General features: G+C 38.2%; 1 protein-coding gene across 1 annotated transcript in view; it reads right to left on the reverse strand.

The window, feature by feature from the left end:
• SNCAIP (synuclein, alpha interacting protein) overlaps positions 1 to 13,097 on the reverse strand; it is a 48,885-nt gene extending 35,788 nt beyond the window's left edge. The window contains exons 1-2 of the mRNA XM_010009354.1: positions 12,993 to 13,097; positions 5,314 to 5,386 (exon numbers count right to left, since the gene is read on the reverse strand). Of these exons, the coding sequence (XP_010007656.1) occupies positions 5,314 to 5,386; positions 12,993 to 13,049 (130 nt within the window). The 5' untranslated portion in view covers positions 13,050 to 13,097. The remainder of the gene's footprint in view (positions 1 to 5,313; positions 5,387 to 12,992) is intronic.
• Positions 13,098 to 15,590: the final 2,493 nt, after the last annotated feature.

Genomic DNA, 15,590 nt, shown 5'->3' on the forward strand with positions numbered 1-15,590 from the left:
TGTTGCTCTACTAGGTCACTTCACACCTACACACCAGTTTAACAGGAATGAAAAAGAGCATCAATTCACTCCTGTTCTTCCATAGGGGGCAACCAGTGATCCCTATTACTATGCTACATCCCTCAGTGAAAACCTTGAGCCTTTTTAGCTTGCTATCTCTATTTCTTCTCAGGATGCAGAGCAGTATCTTATAGTAAACTGCACTAAAACACTGTCCTGGAGAACAAACATATTACTTCCTTTTATCCAAATATTTATCAGTCATCAATGACATTGGCACTTTCACCTAATGACCTGACCTGCATCCAGGCTGTGCTATGTCCAAATTTTCTGCATTTCAAACTTTTTTTTCCATACTTCTGCAGTCACAAACCACAGTAAAACTGAATAATGGAGAACAATGCACTACTTGAGCTCTTGTAAGCCCAGGGAGTATGGTAAGACTATCTAATAGATCTTTCAATAGTCTGTGAACCTCTGTGGTTGAATCACAGCTATTTCTTGCTGACAAAGAAGTGGGGAGAATTGTAGTTGCTTCCCTAACAACAGTACCCTGAAATAATTTGGTTGCAATGTTCTTTATTGCAGCATTTATTTGGAGAATAGGTCCTTCAGTGATACAGTGTAACGGGAACTGCTCTAATCACAAGGAGATGGCCAAGATAGCCTTCAGAGGTGCCATCTGACTTAATTTATGCTATAAATAAAGACATAACCTCCCTGGAAGAACACCGCCTGCCTGCAGGGAGTAACAAGACTGGAAACAAAGTGCAAAACTGACAAAGAAACAAGAGAAGACACTATCTGGGAGCCTTTATCTCAAGCCCTTGTCAGCATGTACTTGGAAAGGCCCAGCATACAATTCTGGGAGGTACTCTGTTGCTGAAAACACAAGAAACTTCTTTATCATTTAGACTTCAATTGTTCACCGCCTAAAAAGTGTAGAGAGGAGGACCTTGGGAACTACTGACCAGTCAGCATTACCTCTGTGCCTGGGAAGATTGTGGAATAGATCTTAATGGAAGCTTTGTGAAGGCATATGGATGAAAGAGAGATGAGTAGGGACAACCATCAAGGCTTTACCAAGGGAAAATCATGCCTGACTAATCTTAGTGGCCTTCTATATTAGAGCAACTGCATTACTGGACAAGAGAAGAGCTACTAATGTAAACCAGCTCACCTCCTGTAAAGCCTTTGACAGTCCCCCACAACATTCTTACCCATCTTGAAGAGGTAGGTTTGATGGATGGCCATGGCCAAAGAGATGCAGTCAACATCTCAATGTCCAAATGGACATTAATAACAAGTGGTGTTCCTCACTTCTTGCGTCAGGACTGGTACTGCTCAATGACTTTATTAATGACATTGACAGCAGGATTGTGTGCATCCTAAGCAAATTTGAAGAAGACACCAAGTTGAGTGGTGTAGTTGGTCTGCTTGAGGGAAAGACCCTACACAGGCTTAAGGACTGGGCCTGTGTGAACCTTAGGAAGTTCAACAAGGGCAAGTACAAGGTCTTGTACCCTTACAAAAAGGATGGTGAGACAATGGAACATGTTGCCCAGAGAAGCTGTGGCTGCCCATCCCTGGCAGTACTCAAGGCCAGGTTGGATGGGGCTTGGAGCAACCTGGTCTAGTGAGAGATGTCCCGGCCCATGGAAGGAGGGTTGGACTAGGTGATCTTTGAAGGTCCATTCCAATGTAAACCATTCTAGGATTCTATGATTATATTAAATGCGAACAAACTCTTTTAGGTTGACTCTGTTGCTACAAAGGCCAAATGCATTCAAATGATTTTCTTTCACCTAAAACTCTTCCTCCTTGTTTTAAAAATTCACTTGTGTAGTTTACTTCCCTTTCCATCATCATCATTAAGGAAGCCTGCAATTTTCATTGACAACTACCTATACCTATTAAATATTCTTTTAAATGCAGTATTCCACTGTATTGCTCATGTACTATATAATCGTTTAGGGGCCTGCAGTAATTATGTACAAAGTTTCACATTTGGAATGTTACTGTCCTGTGAAGGAAATGTTTGAGCTTCTTCCCTGTGATATGACTTCAGCACATACTCTTGAATCAATTAAGACTTGTACTCATTCCAAGCCCATTTAGAGCACTGTGATTCTGACTTTGCATATGGACACTGAGGTGTTGTCTACACTATGGAAACTTTTACAAAATTCATCATGGCTGTTAACATAAATTTATCCCCAACACTGGCAGCAATACTGGGGCTTCAAGCAATGAAGGAAGGGATGTCCCTTTCTCATAAATGCATAATCAAAACCAGTTCTGAGTATCTATTTACTATTTTATTAATATCACTGAAATCATATTTAACAATTTTAACTGAAGGTGGCACTGTTTTACAGTTTTAATATATTAATAACTTCCAGAAATATATTTTAGGGTTCTTTAATGTAAGTTCTATAACATGAGAATTAAAGAACTCTGCACAGATAAGAACAGAGAGGTTTTATTCCCATTTAAGTAGAATTAGAAGCTACTCTAATGAAGAAAGGATAAACAGGGTAAATAATAATTCATCCTTTTAAGTAACAATGTATTTTCCAGGTGATGCAAACATTAATACATGCCTCAGTTAATTAACAATTTTTTTTTTATCTCAGCTTGATAAAGAGCAATACAAAAGCTGTAGAGAATATAGAAGAGGAAAAGAAAATATAAAAATAAATAAATAGTGTGTACCATTGTTCAGACTGAGCTAAGGATGTAAAAGAGAAGTAGTAAGTAAAGTTCTACTGAAAAATCAGAAGAGGTCATTCTGGCACAAAATGCATAAAACAGGAAGAGGCAGGATGTGAAAACAAGGTAGAAAAGGAACTTATATAAAGGTATCACAAGTGTCACTGCATACTAATTGTTGTTTTTTCTGAGAAAATTCTTCAGTATTCTACCAATGAATTATCCAATCAATACTGTACTGTTTAAGACATATTTATCTGTGAGGTATTTGGAACACAACAGTGATATCAATGCCATTTAACACTGCCTCCAAATCAAATTTTGCCTTAATTTTCCTTATAGCTAAAAAACTACAAAGAGCGTGAGACAGAACGTATGTGCAATTTTATATTCACTGATTCATTTCTTTTTCTCAAATAGGAAACTAATCTGAATAATTTTGTGAATGACAGTTACTTTTGGAATTAATAGAATGCAGAAGGATAACTGTTGGAGATTAAAGATGAACTTCCTTTCATCAACCTGTGAATAAAGATCTAGAATAGGATATTGTCCTCATTTGAGACACACATTTAATGACAACCAGAAGTCATCATAGCTGACAGAATATACTTTAACAACTATATGGCTTAGTGAAGCTTGTTGGACACAGATGTCTTGAACCATTTGCGCATGGTGCCTTATAAAATCTGACCAGAAAGAAAGCAACTAATTTCATGCTTAGTAACAAAAGCATAAAGGACTATTTTTGTTTCAGTTCATCATTCTACATTAGTCAATGCTGGAAATCAATGGGCAGGCTGGCTAACACATCATTTCAGAAAAATTAGTTAGATCCATTTTTAAACTACAGTCTTTAATTTTTTATCTTTGAAGATGAACAATGCCCACCTTAGTGGTTAATACGTTAGCTAAAAAGATAACTCTTCTGAAGCATGATGGTAGAGCAAATAACTACCCTTAATCACGCTTTATTGTGGGTAAACCAGGATGTGCCCTGTAGCTTTTCTCCAATCTCGTGTATCTTTTACCTTGTAATCTGGGGGTACTGATGCACATACTTTGGCTCCACAGGTCGCTTAGAATTTTCCTGAGTCAGAATTCTCTAAATCCAAGGAAGAATTCAAAGGAGTCAAGATTGAGATTGTACTGACTGCATGACTTCCATGCACATCTTGCAAAAAGGGTGAGGAAGGAACTGCAGGACCTTCCCATGGGTACAGATCACTGGCCAGTGCTGTCTGGTTTAGGGAAGTGACAAAGCGAATTTAGGTAGGAAAACCTAAAAATGTTCCATCCCTGGCAGTGTTCAAGGCCAGGTTGGACAAGTCTCGGGTAACATGGTTTAGTGTGTGTTGTCCTGGTCCATGGCGGGGGGTTGAAACTAGACGATCTTAAGGTCCTTTCCAACCCTATTCTATGATTCTATGAATATGGAGGGAAGGATAGTGGAGGACAGGGGGAAGACTGCGGTAGAATGAGAAAGGAAATTGAGAGGTGTGAATCAGGGGTCCTCTCCCTTTCTGCTTCTTTCTTGCATCTGCTTGCAGCAGGTAATACTGCATGTGCTATCACTGCTGTGCCATAAGTGGGCAGTAACATGGCAAACAGGTATGTTAAGGAGATCTTTGCTTCCTTTTATTGCCAAGGGCAGTGGCACACCGCTGTGATGACCTGGCCTTTAATGACTCTGATAGAAGAAGTAGCTCCCAGAAACTTTTGACTTAGTTACACACCTTGGCAATTACAACTCTTTGAAAGAAAATAGAGAAATAAAAATTGCCAAAGGATGGTGCAGTTCTTAAAGCTTTCTACCATCCCATAAATTCCAGGTCTTGCATTTCTGATATAAAAGTGTTTGATGAAACAACATTAATGAAAGTTCAATTAAAACATCAGAAAGCACAATAAACTTTTCATAGCTCAACAAAAATGGTCCTCTCACCAATTCATTTCTGATCCATCAGGAAGAGAAAAACAAAAGCGGATTAATCTGATTTACAGAGTGAAAACCAACACTAAATGCACTTTCTGTTGGGGGGAGGGGGGAAGGTCTCCAGCTGGTTCTCATATATATGCCATGACTCTTCATTTAGTTTACACTATTAAAGTAAAAAACTCAGCTTTAATCTTAACTATTACAGTATGCCTTAGAGTAGATTCTATCATGTAGCATCCTTGATACAGTTTCAGACTCTGGCAAAATATCACCCCTCAAACTGGTCATGGCCATATGGGTAGTAAATGTATCCAACATTTTTTCATTGGCGCCTACATTATTATGTCTTGTCACCAATGGTTTCTCGGGTTTTCAAGTAAATTGTTGCATATACTGTGGTTTGGATCTGCTGAGATGAAGCCCTACATTTATCTGTACACAGCCAAATCCTTTTTTGGAACTTTTTTTCATTCTAATGAACTAACATCTGTTGGGGGGAAAAAAAAAAAAAAAAAAAGAAAAAGAAGTCATGTTTCCAGAAAGCTGTACAAAAATTAGAGAAAACAAAACAACAGAACACTGCCAAGAAGCTATCGTTGCCAAGTTGTACACAATAAAAGGCAGCCTAGAAAACTATGGGTGGACAGAAGTGGGCATCATACCTGATCTGTCTTCATTTTGTGAATCACACCTTCTACACAATTCTGGGATGGTCTTGAGAGAAGTTACAGAATACTGTAAAAAAGGAAAAAAAGTACATAAAGCAATTAATTTAAAAAGATGAAAAGTAATGCTTTCAAGAGGTCCTCATGTTGGACTGATGGTCTTCTCAGGCTGCACAAGAAAAAACAGATCACATCTGCTTTTGCGTCCCACCTTGAGGGATACCAAACAGACTTGCAAAGCTACAGCAAAGTGTCTTCCCATCTCAGATTTCTCCTTCCTGCAGATCACTATTATTCAAATCACAAACACATTTTATATGTCCATCGTTTCCACGGGATGCAAGATACCTCAAAGGTGAGAACAGATGTACGCTTCACAGTAAATGTCAAAGGTCTCACTTCGCCCACTTTATGCTTAAAAATCAGAATTCAAGCTTTCCCAAATAGATATATAAAAATAATGCAGAATATTTGTACTTGTAGAGTATTATATTTAGAAAATATTTTGTATTTGTAGAGATCTGATTTCAGAGAGGGATCCATGTACATACACATATTAGATGACAGGCTCATTTCTCTAACCCAGGCTTTATTAAAACACACTTGCATTATTCCTTTGATGTGACAGGATATGCCTGATATTAATCAGTATATTATTCTCTGAATTCATCACTAAAAAAAAAAAAATGGGGATGACATATGTCTCTTACTAAAGAGACATCTTTTTCTTATAAACTTGTGGAATACCCTTGGAAAGACACATGATCCAGTGTTAGAAGCTATGCTTTCTGACATACAGAAATTAAGTTACTTAATAGCAAGCCTTCCTTTATTAAATGCTTAAACGTTACAGGAATCTTCACTTAAACAAATGAAAATCATTATGTCTGTGAAAGATCAATGGCTTTGTTTATATTAAAAAAACCCTATTAAAACCAGTATTTTGGAAACTAAAACACAAAACTCCATTTAGGGTTAGCGCAACCGAAAATTTTTAAGGACTATATAAACACCATATGTTTTCAAAGAAACAGATATTTTTAGCTGGTGTGCTATTGACCAATGAAGCAAAACAACTACATATAAAACCACATAAGCTTTCCATAAAAAAAAAAAAATGGTCATATATTTTCCTGGTTTTCGCTGACAGTTCGTCATTCTGAGTTTGATGTGCTTCTAATCACAACTGGCGATCTACTTCAAAACAATCTGAAGTCAACCCCATGTGACCAATTGCAGAAGTAATTTACTTCTCCAGCGCAAGTTTAAGACTGTTGCTCAATCAATTGTAGTTACTTTATTAAGCCCCCAAAACCTCCCATGCCTTACTTTTTCCCTTGTTGGCCTGCTTCAGAGGTGTATTGAGAAAGCCTACCTACAACAAGAATATCTCATAAGTATTCCCAGAATCAGTACTAAACTTATTAATTAAAATTGGTAGCAGCACACCACAGAATATCCACTGATTCCAATCCCCACTAAACAAGAGGTAGTCTAATAAGGCTGTGGCTGCAAGATGTGACATTCTAAAGCAACAAAGAGCAGGAAAACAAAAACAGCGGGAAAGATGCTACTAAATACAAATTAATACAAGTTAAATGTACACATGCACAAACACCATGTGCCGTGCTTCGCTCTGGTTATTGTTTAATAAAGATTGAACTTTAAGCTATACCTCTTGCTATTTCAGCACAAAGACTCAGAAGGCAACGGTGAACTAGTCTGGTAAGATTCTTGAGAGAATCCAAGAAACATGTCTCCGAGGAATATGGTAGCTTCATGAGATCAGCTGGTGCAGTTTAAACTATTACACAGTTTGTAACTCAATTAGAATGAGGCCTTTTGTATTCCATTGCTATGTGTTTTGTCAGGCAACCTCAAAAACAGAAAGCCATTTTTCTTTTCGTCTTTTTTCCTGTTCTTTCCTGGAAGAACAGATTTTCTTTCTGTTTCAACATTGCACTAAAATGTATCCAGTTACCACCTCCCACCACCACAAATCTATCAAATGTTACAAACTTGAGTATGTATTTTAAACATACTGGTTTGATTTCACTAACAGATTTCCGCCCACTCATCTCTGTCCTCAAGAAGACTTCCATGCATTTACATTTCTGCCATCTGTATTTTGTGGTCAAGATGTGGAGAACTTGCTTTTGATCCAGGAAGCAACTAAAATTGCTCTTTAAGGTGGGCCTTTCCCAAACATAAGCACAATCCATTGCCAGCTCTTCCCTCTAAAACTACTTTCTCTCATACACTTACCTCCAGCTCTGATAATCAGTAATATTTGTTAGCTTTTCTTCAACAAAAAATTTCAAGGTTACTAGAGGTATTGCAAACGGATTGAGATTGCAACCCTTTCCTGGAACAGAATTTTAGACTTAATGCTTATCCAGTGTCATTTAAAATAGATTATTTATTTTCCATGTTTCATTTATTAATTTTAAATTGTTCTACATACAAAATTAAATACCATTTCTTACATTTCACCATTAGAATAACCAAGTCAACCAGATCCAAGGGCCAGTGACAACGTGAGAGCTAAGCACAACAAGTCGCTTCCTTAGTCAATGCTTACTGTGATATTTGGTATTTAATCAAAGTGTGTTGCGGTTGATGGTTAAATTCAGTAACAAAACTAAAAGCTTCTTCCCTGGCTTCTTCACAGTATAATGCATGTTCAAGGTTTGGGTTCTTTTTCTGCGTTTAAGGTACACCTATGTCCAACCTGAAACAGTGAATTTCAGTAACCCCCTTAAGAACTTTGTAAGATGGAAGAACAGGATCAACAGCAAGCAAGAGACAAGAAGCAGTAATACATATTCCATGCATTTGCAAGATATTCCCAATTTTCTTCAACTGATGCTACTAATTCAGGGGAAAATGAAACTTCCCTTGTACAAAACATTTGTTCATTATGTAAAACTGCACTACAGAATTTGAATTAATGCAAATGTTAACCTTTTCAGTTTCACATGGTTCTAAAATTTTAATGCAATGAATTTTAAAAAAGACACATGCAAAAAAACCCTTTAATCTCTAGTACGGCTGTTTTGTGCTGTGCCACTTAAATGCCATATGCATATTCACCTGTGTCTGAGAAGTATCAGGAAGAAGAAATACTTCATCATGAATAGTAGCATAGTAATGTATATACGAAATAGTTTAAAGATATAAATTAAAAAGCAAAAGTTATCTTTTAGCATTCTGTTATGAAGAACTCAACAAATTCACCTCCACTGCATCAAGACAACAGCGACCGCTCTTAAATGCACAGCTCTTTCTTTTCATTTAGATGGAGACAACAGACACCTCCTTCATTACAGCTAATTTGTTTCCAAGTATTGTCATTACTGTAAGCCATTTAAGTCTCATTTCAATTTATTTGCTTTAGTGAAAACCAGTTTCATTAATATGTAAATCCCATTAATATCTTTATATTATATTTGATGATTTAGTCATTTATAACTGTACAACACCACCCTTTTTCCTAGACATTTATTACATGAAAACAAGTAAAGCAACAATACTTGGCCTGAGGTTGTACTTTTCCCAATACTAGTGTCAATTTAAGTGGCTCCAGAGCAAAAAAGTGGAGGAAATTGTTCAGGCTGGCACAGTGCATGGGAGAAATAACTCCACAAAATAAACTTCTTACTTAATGGCTGTCATCAGCATCTTTGGATCACTGGTTATTTGCACTATGTATTGTTTATAGCATCTTATACAGACACTTTGTATGTTATCCTTCCCTTTAATTTTAAAGGATACCTATACAGACACTAACAGTGTTAAAGATAAAAAATTTCTGCTGGAATGCATCATTTTCTGTGAACATTTTAGTGGCCATCTGTACTTTGTTTCGCTCTGAAAAGGGAGAGAGTAAAAAAAAAACCAAACAAAAGAGAATTATCAATGAGTTCATCAGCTGCATGGGAAATAAATCAATCCACTGCAGTTAGTGACTGTGCCTGCGCAGCTACATGGTCGCTGGGTAAGCAAAGTCTGGCTATGTGTTGCCTGTCCACCTGTAAAAGCCTGAGGGATGACCCAGCTCACTCCATGGCCAAAGAAGGATGACAGCAGGCTCAGGAGGTGCCCTGTCCCAGTAAATCGGAGGCCAGGACATCAGCCATTCTCCTGACCATACATAGTTTACATCTGCCTTGCCAAAGGTTGACATGAAGAAGTTTTCAAGCTGTTTCAAAATACCTGACAACTCAGTAGCTGCTTAATTACTTTTGAATTAACTTACTGCACTCACATTTCACAAGCTTTCAGATCAGGCCCAGTCCTGCACTGGCACCACTGAGCCAGGCTTTTATTCATACAGAGCTATTTGAATGATCACAACAATAATCCATACACTCAACCCCAAACAGTTTACAAATAACTAGCACCAGGAGCTCTGGTTATGACCAGGTTATTTTGTATTATTCCGTAATGAAGAAAATTGTAGTTTCAATTTGCCCAATCTGACAGTGCAATAGAATTTTAATTAAAGGATTAGGAAACCTTCAGGTAACCATAACAACAGCATACAACTTACAGGCAGGAATAAATCTATGGGAAAAAGCAGGACGTTTAAAACATACTTTTAATAGTATATCTATCATTTAATGCAACTTAAATGTCATAATTTTTTTCTTCCTTTCTGTGAGTAGTTATTCATGAAGAAATAAATGAAAATATACAGCTTGGTTGCTTAATGTCATTGCTTCATTGCAGACAGAATGTTATTTTTGTTTAATGTAAACAAGAGTGCCAGAAGCCTATTCTGCTGTGTCAACCACAGTCAAATACACTATACAAAAATAGATCTGGAATAGTACCATCTTAGTTTCCAAATAAGCATTGTATTTGCATTCCAGGGCCCTGAGGGAATTGGTAGAGGTAGTTGCTAAGCCATTCTCAATCATATATTGAAAAGTCATGGCAGTGAGGTCAAGTCTCCAGTGACTGGAGAAAAGTGAGTATAACATTGATTTTTAACAATGTTAAAGAGGAGGACCTGGGAACTACAAACCAGTCATCCTCACCTCAGTGCACAGTAAGACCATGACAGGTGATTAGAGACAGGCAACATGGCTTCACAAAGGGCAAATCATTCCTGACAAATCTTGTGACCTTCTATGATGGAGTGACAAGAGCTGCAGATGTCATCTACCTCAACTTCTATGAGGCCTTTGGCACAGCCCTATACAACATCCTTGCCTCTAATTTGGAGAGGTATGGGATTGATGGATGGATAGTTAGAGAGATAATAAATTGGCCATGCCCAATGAGTTATAGTCAACAGCTTAATCTCCAAGAGGAAACCAGTAACGAGTGGTGTCCCTCAAGGGTGCATACTGCAACCAGACTATTTAATATCTTAATCAATGACATAATGAGATTGAATCAGAAAGTTTTCATATGACACCAAGATGAGTGGTGCAGTTGATTCGCTTAAGGGAAGGGATGCCACCCAGAGGGACCTTAACAGGTTTGAGGAGCATGCCAATGAAACCTGATGAAGTTCAACAAGGTCAAGATTCTGTTCCTGGGTCAGGGCAATTCCCAGTATCAGTACAGACTGGGGGAGGAAGGGATAGGGAGCAGAGAAGAGAACCTGGGGATACTGGTGGATAAAAATTTGGACATAAGCCAGCAATGTGCACTTGCAGACCAGAAAGTCAACCATACTTGGGCTACACAGCAGGGTGAGGGACATGACTCTCCCCCTAGACTCTGCTCTTGTGAGACCACACCTGGAGTATGGCACCCAGCTCTGGGGCCCGCAGTACAAGGAAGACACGGACCTGTTGGAGCAGGTCAAGAGAGGGGCCATGAAAATGGTCAAAAGGATGGAACATCTGTCTGCATCTATAATATTGGAGAAATGTACAGTTTCATTTTCTTATGCACAAATGCAATGGAAACAAAACAAAACAAACAAAAAAAAAAAGTAACCAAGCCCATTTGCCTTTTCAAACAATTTCCCGTCTAATTTTTATGTCTATTACGTTTTGGTCATTGTGGCTGGAATGTTCTACAAGGGTCTGGACTATGAACAATGGCTTTCTAATTCAGGTACGTTTATAAGTGCATCTTTTTAACAGCCTTCTTGCTGCCATTATTTTTAGTCAATACTGTTCTGCATTGGATTAGAACCAGACGGCTAACAGGAACAATATAAATTGCTAACATTGATGCTATGCAGCTGCTCCTTCCATAGCAGGCTAATGATAAAATGTGAAGGTCAGGTATCTCTAAATTGTATATGGTGAGATATGAGTAGAGCACTAGCATAACCATGAATTCTCTTGCTAATCTGGATTCTGGCAACAAATACTTTGTTCTCTCACCTGCTAAAGCAAGGAGTAAAAATGCTACCTCTATAATTTGTGCTGGTTTTTTATTCAAAGTTCAGCATCCAGTGAAAGAACAGCCTATTAAAGCAGGCAGCCTGAGCTGTTCAGCGGAAAAGTGAGTAACCTAAACCACCAGTATGCAGCAACAGCCACAATGGGAGAGACACAGAGAGGTTACATCTATTATGTTTTACAGTTTTACAAAACTGAGTATAGAAACAGATACCGGGACATGATCTAGCATACAACTGTAATAAAAAGAAAGTTGCCCAGAATAAAGTATTCACATAAGATTGGCTCATTGTCTTGTAATATTTTGGGCATTTGCCATATTCCTCTTTAATAAAAATTCAATATTACAATAGGTTAAAAAAACTCCAATCCTCTCCAAAAGGAATCTGTCTGCAAATAAAGCATCTGGAATGTTTTAAAATGAATCATGAGTCCCAAATGCTAACAGGAAAACCAGGCATTTCATTTAAAAAAAAAAAAAAAGGGGGGGGGGTTATAAACTTATGAAAATGTGGAAGGAGGTAGTGGAACATTTTCTTTGATCTGAAAACTGAATTAATAAATTATCTTCTACTGGACTTAAATTATGTATTCAAGTCCACTGTTAAACTGACATTCAAAGTATTAGCAACTCTACTCCACAAAAAGCAGAAACACTAGCAGTAGGAGCATTATCATAATAGAATATACTGTATCATCAGTGCTTCCTGTAAGAACCGCTAACAATGAAGATGAACAGCATTTTTGCTTGCAGTTACAGCTACAGTTGTTTTAATTGCGACACTAAGAATCAGTGCTGTCTAGGAATCCCTGGAAGTCTTTCTGCCTCTTTCTTTACCATGTCACAGGTAGATACATCACACCTGTTGATAAAATCTTGTTGGCTACTGGAGGAAAGGGCAGAGCAACAACTTACTTGGAGATGGAGTAATTCAGAGGTGAGAGAGGCAGGAGGTATTATACAACTTAAATAAATTCAACTAAAAACAAGGTAAATATCATTTTGGTGTCTAAGGTTAGCATCAAAGTGCATATAACTCACACAAGACAGCAGAGTAGACAGGCAACCCAGAAATATAACTCTTTTATTAATTTGATTTGCAAGTAGTTTTTAGTACCTGGAGGACAGGAATCAAGATTTCTTTTTAAAAAAACACATTATTTTATTCTAAATACAACTTATTTAAATATTGTTACATATAAGGTAAAAAGGAGTGTGGCTTCTAACAATAGTGTAGTTTGTTATATCAGGATTGAGATATCTAAGAATATCTCAACTTGAACAAATAAAATAAGACTTGTACTTACCGATATATCATCACTAAAATCTATTTCATCTAAATCAAGGTATTCAGGGGCTTCCATTATTCTTCTATGGACATTTTGGGTGAGTCAGCACAGTAGTAAAGACCTAATTAAGAAAAGAGAAATTGATTGTCTACTGAAGAGTCAAAAACCACAGAGAAATGGTTTAATATAGTTGCCAAGTTACTGAAAACATTTAACTTGTATAGTGAAGTCTTTTGTAATTTAATCCTAGATACAATTTGCCATCTCTACTCTCCATACCATGAAGAAGCCTTTTTTAAATTTAAGGGAGAATAGTACTTGAACTGGAAGTCAAAAATACGTGATTTAGCATCACTCAGTCCTTCCATAAGTTCAATATAGGTGTAAAGACCTAAGCTGTTGAGCATCATCATAAGCTTGCAATCAGAGCTGCGTTAATAATATACCTTTCTTACAGATGCTGTTACTTTACTGGCCTGAACACAGCAACTTCTGTTACTTAGTTCTCTGCCCAAGAAGGTAAGGAAGAATTGAGAATCATGCTGTGCACAGAAAACAAAATCCTATCACACCTCATCTCCACTTACAAGCAAACTAACACACAATGCTGTCAGTGCTTTACAGATGGGTGCTTTATCTCTCCTCAGCCTGCAAGTGCACTTCTCCAAAAGGGTAACCACGGCAAAAACATAATCACGTCAATGTGCACTTATCATCTGTGGCCTTAACTGTTTCCTCCCATCACGAGAGAAAGAAGAGAAAACTCTTTTGCAAAGCAAGAAATTTGGCTGGAAAGCCAATATGTAATTCTGAATAAATTGGAGCTTAAACAATCAAAAGACCAAAGACAGTAAAACGCTTATTACTTTCTTAATCCTAACTAGAATGAAGGTGTGCATTATCACTACAGACAAGTACAACAGAAGTAAAAGTGCACAAGGAAGCTATTTTAAGGGAAGCTGAAAAAGAAAAGCACAATGCATTTTTAAACAACGTGAGGCGCTGCATAAAGTGTCAAGTATTATTATGGAAGCAAATTAAATCCTTCTAATACTTGCACACAACAAAAGGAAATGCCTGAAGGAAAAAAAAAATAATACAAGCCCAGTTTATTCATATGACAACTGCCAAGAAATATGTTCATGAATAACGAAGTCAGCTGTGTAGGTCTAAATAAAAACACTGTGTGAAACAGTCATATGCAGTTAAGAATGTCCTAGGAAAAGGGAAGAAAATGCTTTTCTGCAGGTGTTACCAGCAAACAAAACCTCAGTTAATGTCCTTCATAACACCGCACCCATGCAGACAGCTGATCTTAAGACATTTGTTCTTGAAAAGTTATTAGAAGAAGAACCAAGAGGCAAATCTACAGTTTTAAGCTGAAAGAGCTGGAAAAGCCAATTCTTATTTCTCAAAAAGTTACTAAAAGTGAAGTACTATTCAGCATAATTTCCTCTCCAAATGAATGTGCTCGTTTTGGCTGGGATAGAGTTAATTTTCTTCATTGTAGTTTGTATGGGGCTATATTTTAGATCTGAGCTGGAAACAGTGTTGATAACACGGGGATGTTTTCATTACTGCTGAGCAGTGCTTACACAGAGCCCAGGCCTTTTCTGCCGCTCACACACCCCACCAGCGAGGAGGCTGCTGGGGGTGCACAAGAAGCTGAGAGGGGACACAGCCAGGACAGCTGACACCAAATGACCCAAGAAATATCCCACACGGTAAGGTGTCATGTGCAGCATATGCAGGTGGGGGAAGAAGAAGGCATGGTGGACATTCAGAGTGATGGTGTTTATCTTCCCAAGTCACCATTACGCATGATGGAGCACTGCTTTCCTGGAGGTGCCTGAACACCTGCCTGACCACGGGAAGTGATGAATGAATTCCTTGTTCTGCTCAGCTTGTGTGCACGGCTTTTGTTTCACTTACTAACCTACGAGTTTTCTCACTTGTACCCTTTTGATTCTCTTCTCCATCCCACGGAGGGGAAGTCGATGAGCAGCTCTAAGTGGCTGAATTGCTGGATAGGCTTAAACCAATGTGCTCGTTTTGGCTGGGATAGAGTTAATTTTCTTCATTGTAGTTTGTATGGGGCTATATTTTAGATCTGAGCTGGAAACAGTGTTGATAACACGGGGATGTTTTCATTACTGCTGAGCAGTGCTTACACAGAGCCCAGGCCTTTTCTGCCGCTCACACACCCCACCAGCGAGGAGGCTGCTGGGGGTGCACAAGAAGCTGAGAGGGGACACAGCCAGGACAGCTGACACCAAATGACCCAAGAAATATCCCACACGGTAAGGTGTCATGTGCAGCATATGCAGGTGGGGGAAGAAGAAGGCATGGTGGACATTCAGAGTGATGGTGTTTATCTTCCCAAGTCACCATTACGCATGATGGAGCACTGCTTTCCTGGAGGTGCCTGAACACCTGCCTGACCACGGGAAGTGATGAATGAATTCCTTGTTCTGCTCAGCTTGTGTGCACGGCTTTTGTTTCACTTACTAACCTACGAGTTTTCTCACTTGTACCCTTTTGATTCTCTTCTCCATCCCACGGAGGGGAAGTCGATGAGCAGCTCTAAGTGGCTGAATTGCTGGATAGGCTTAAACC

This window comes from Nestor notabilis, unplaced genomic scaffold (assembly GCF_000696875.1).
Source record: "Nestor notabilis isolate BGI_N333 unplaced genomic scaffold, ASM69687v1 scaffold1942, whole genome shotgun sequence".
Classification (NCBI taxonomy): domain Eukaryota; kingdom Metazoa; phylum Chordata; class Aves; order Psittaciformes; family Psittacidae; genus Nestor; species Nestor notabilis.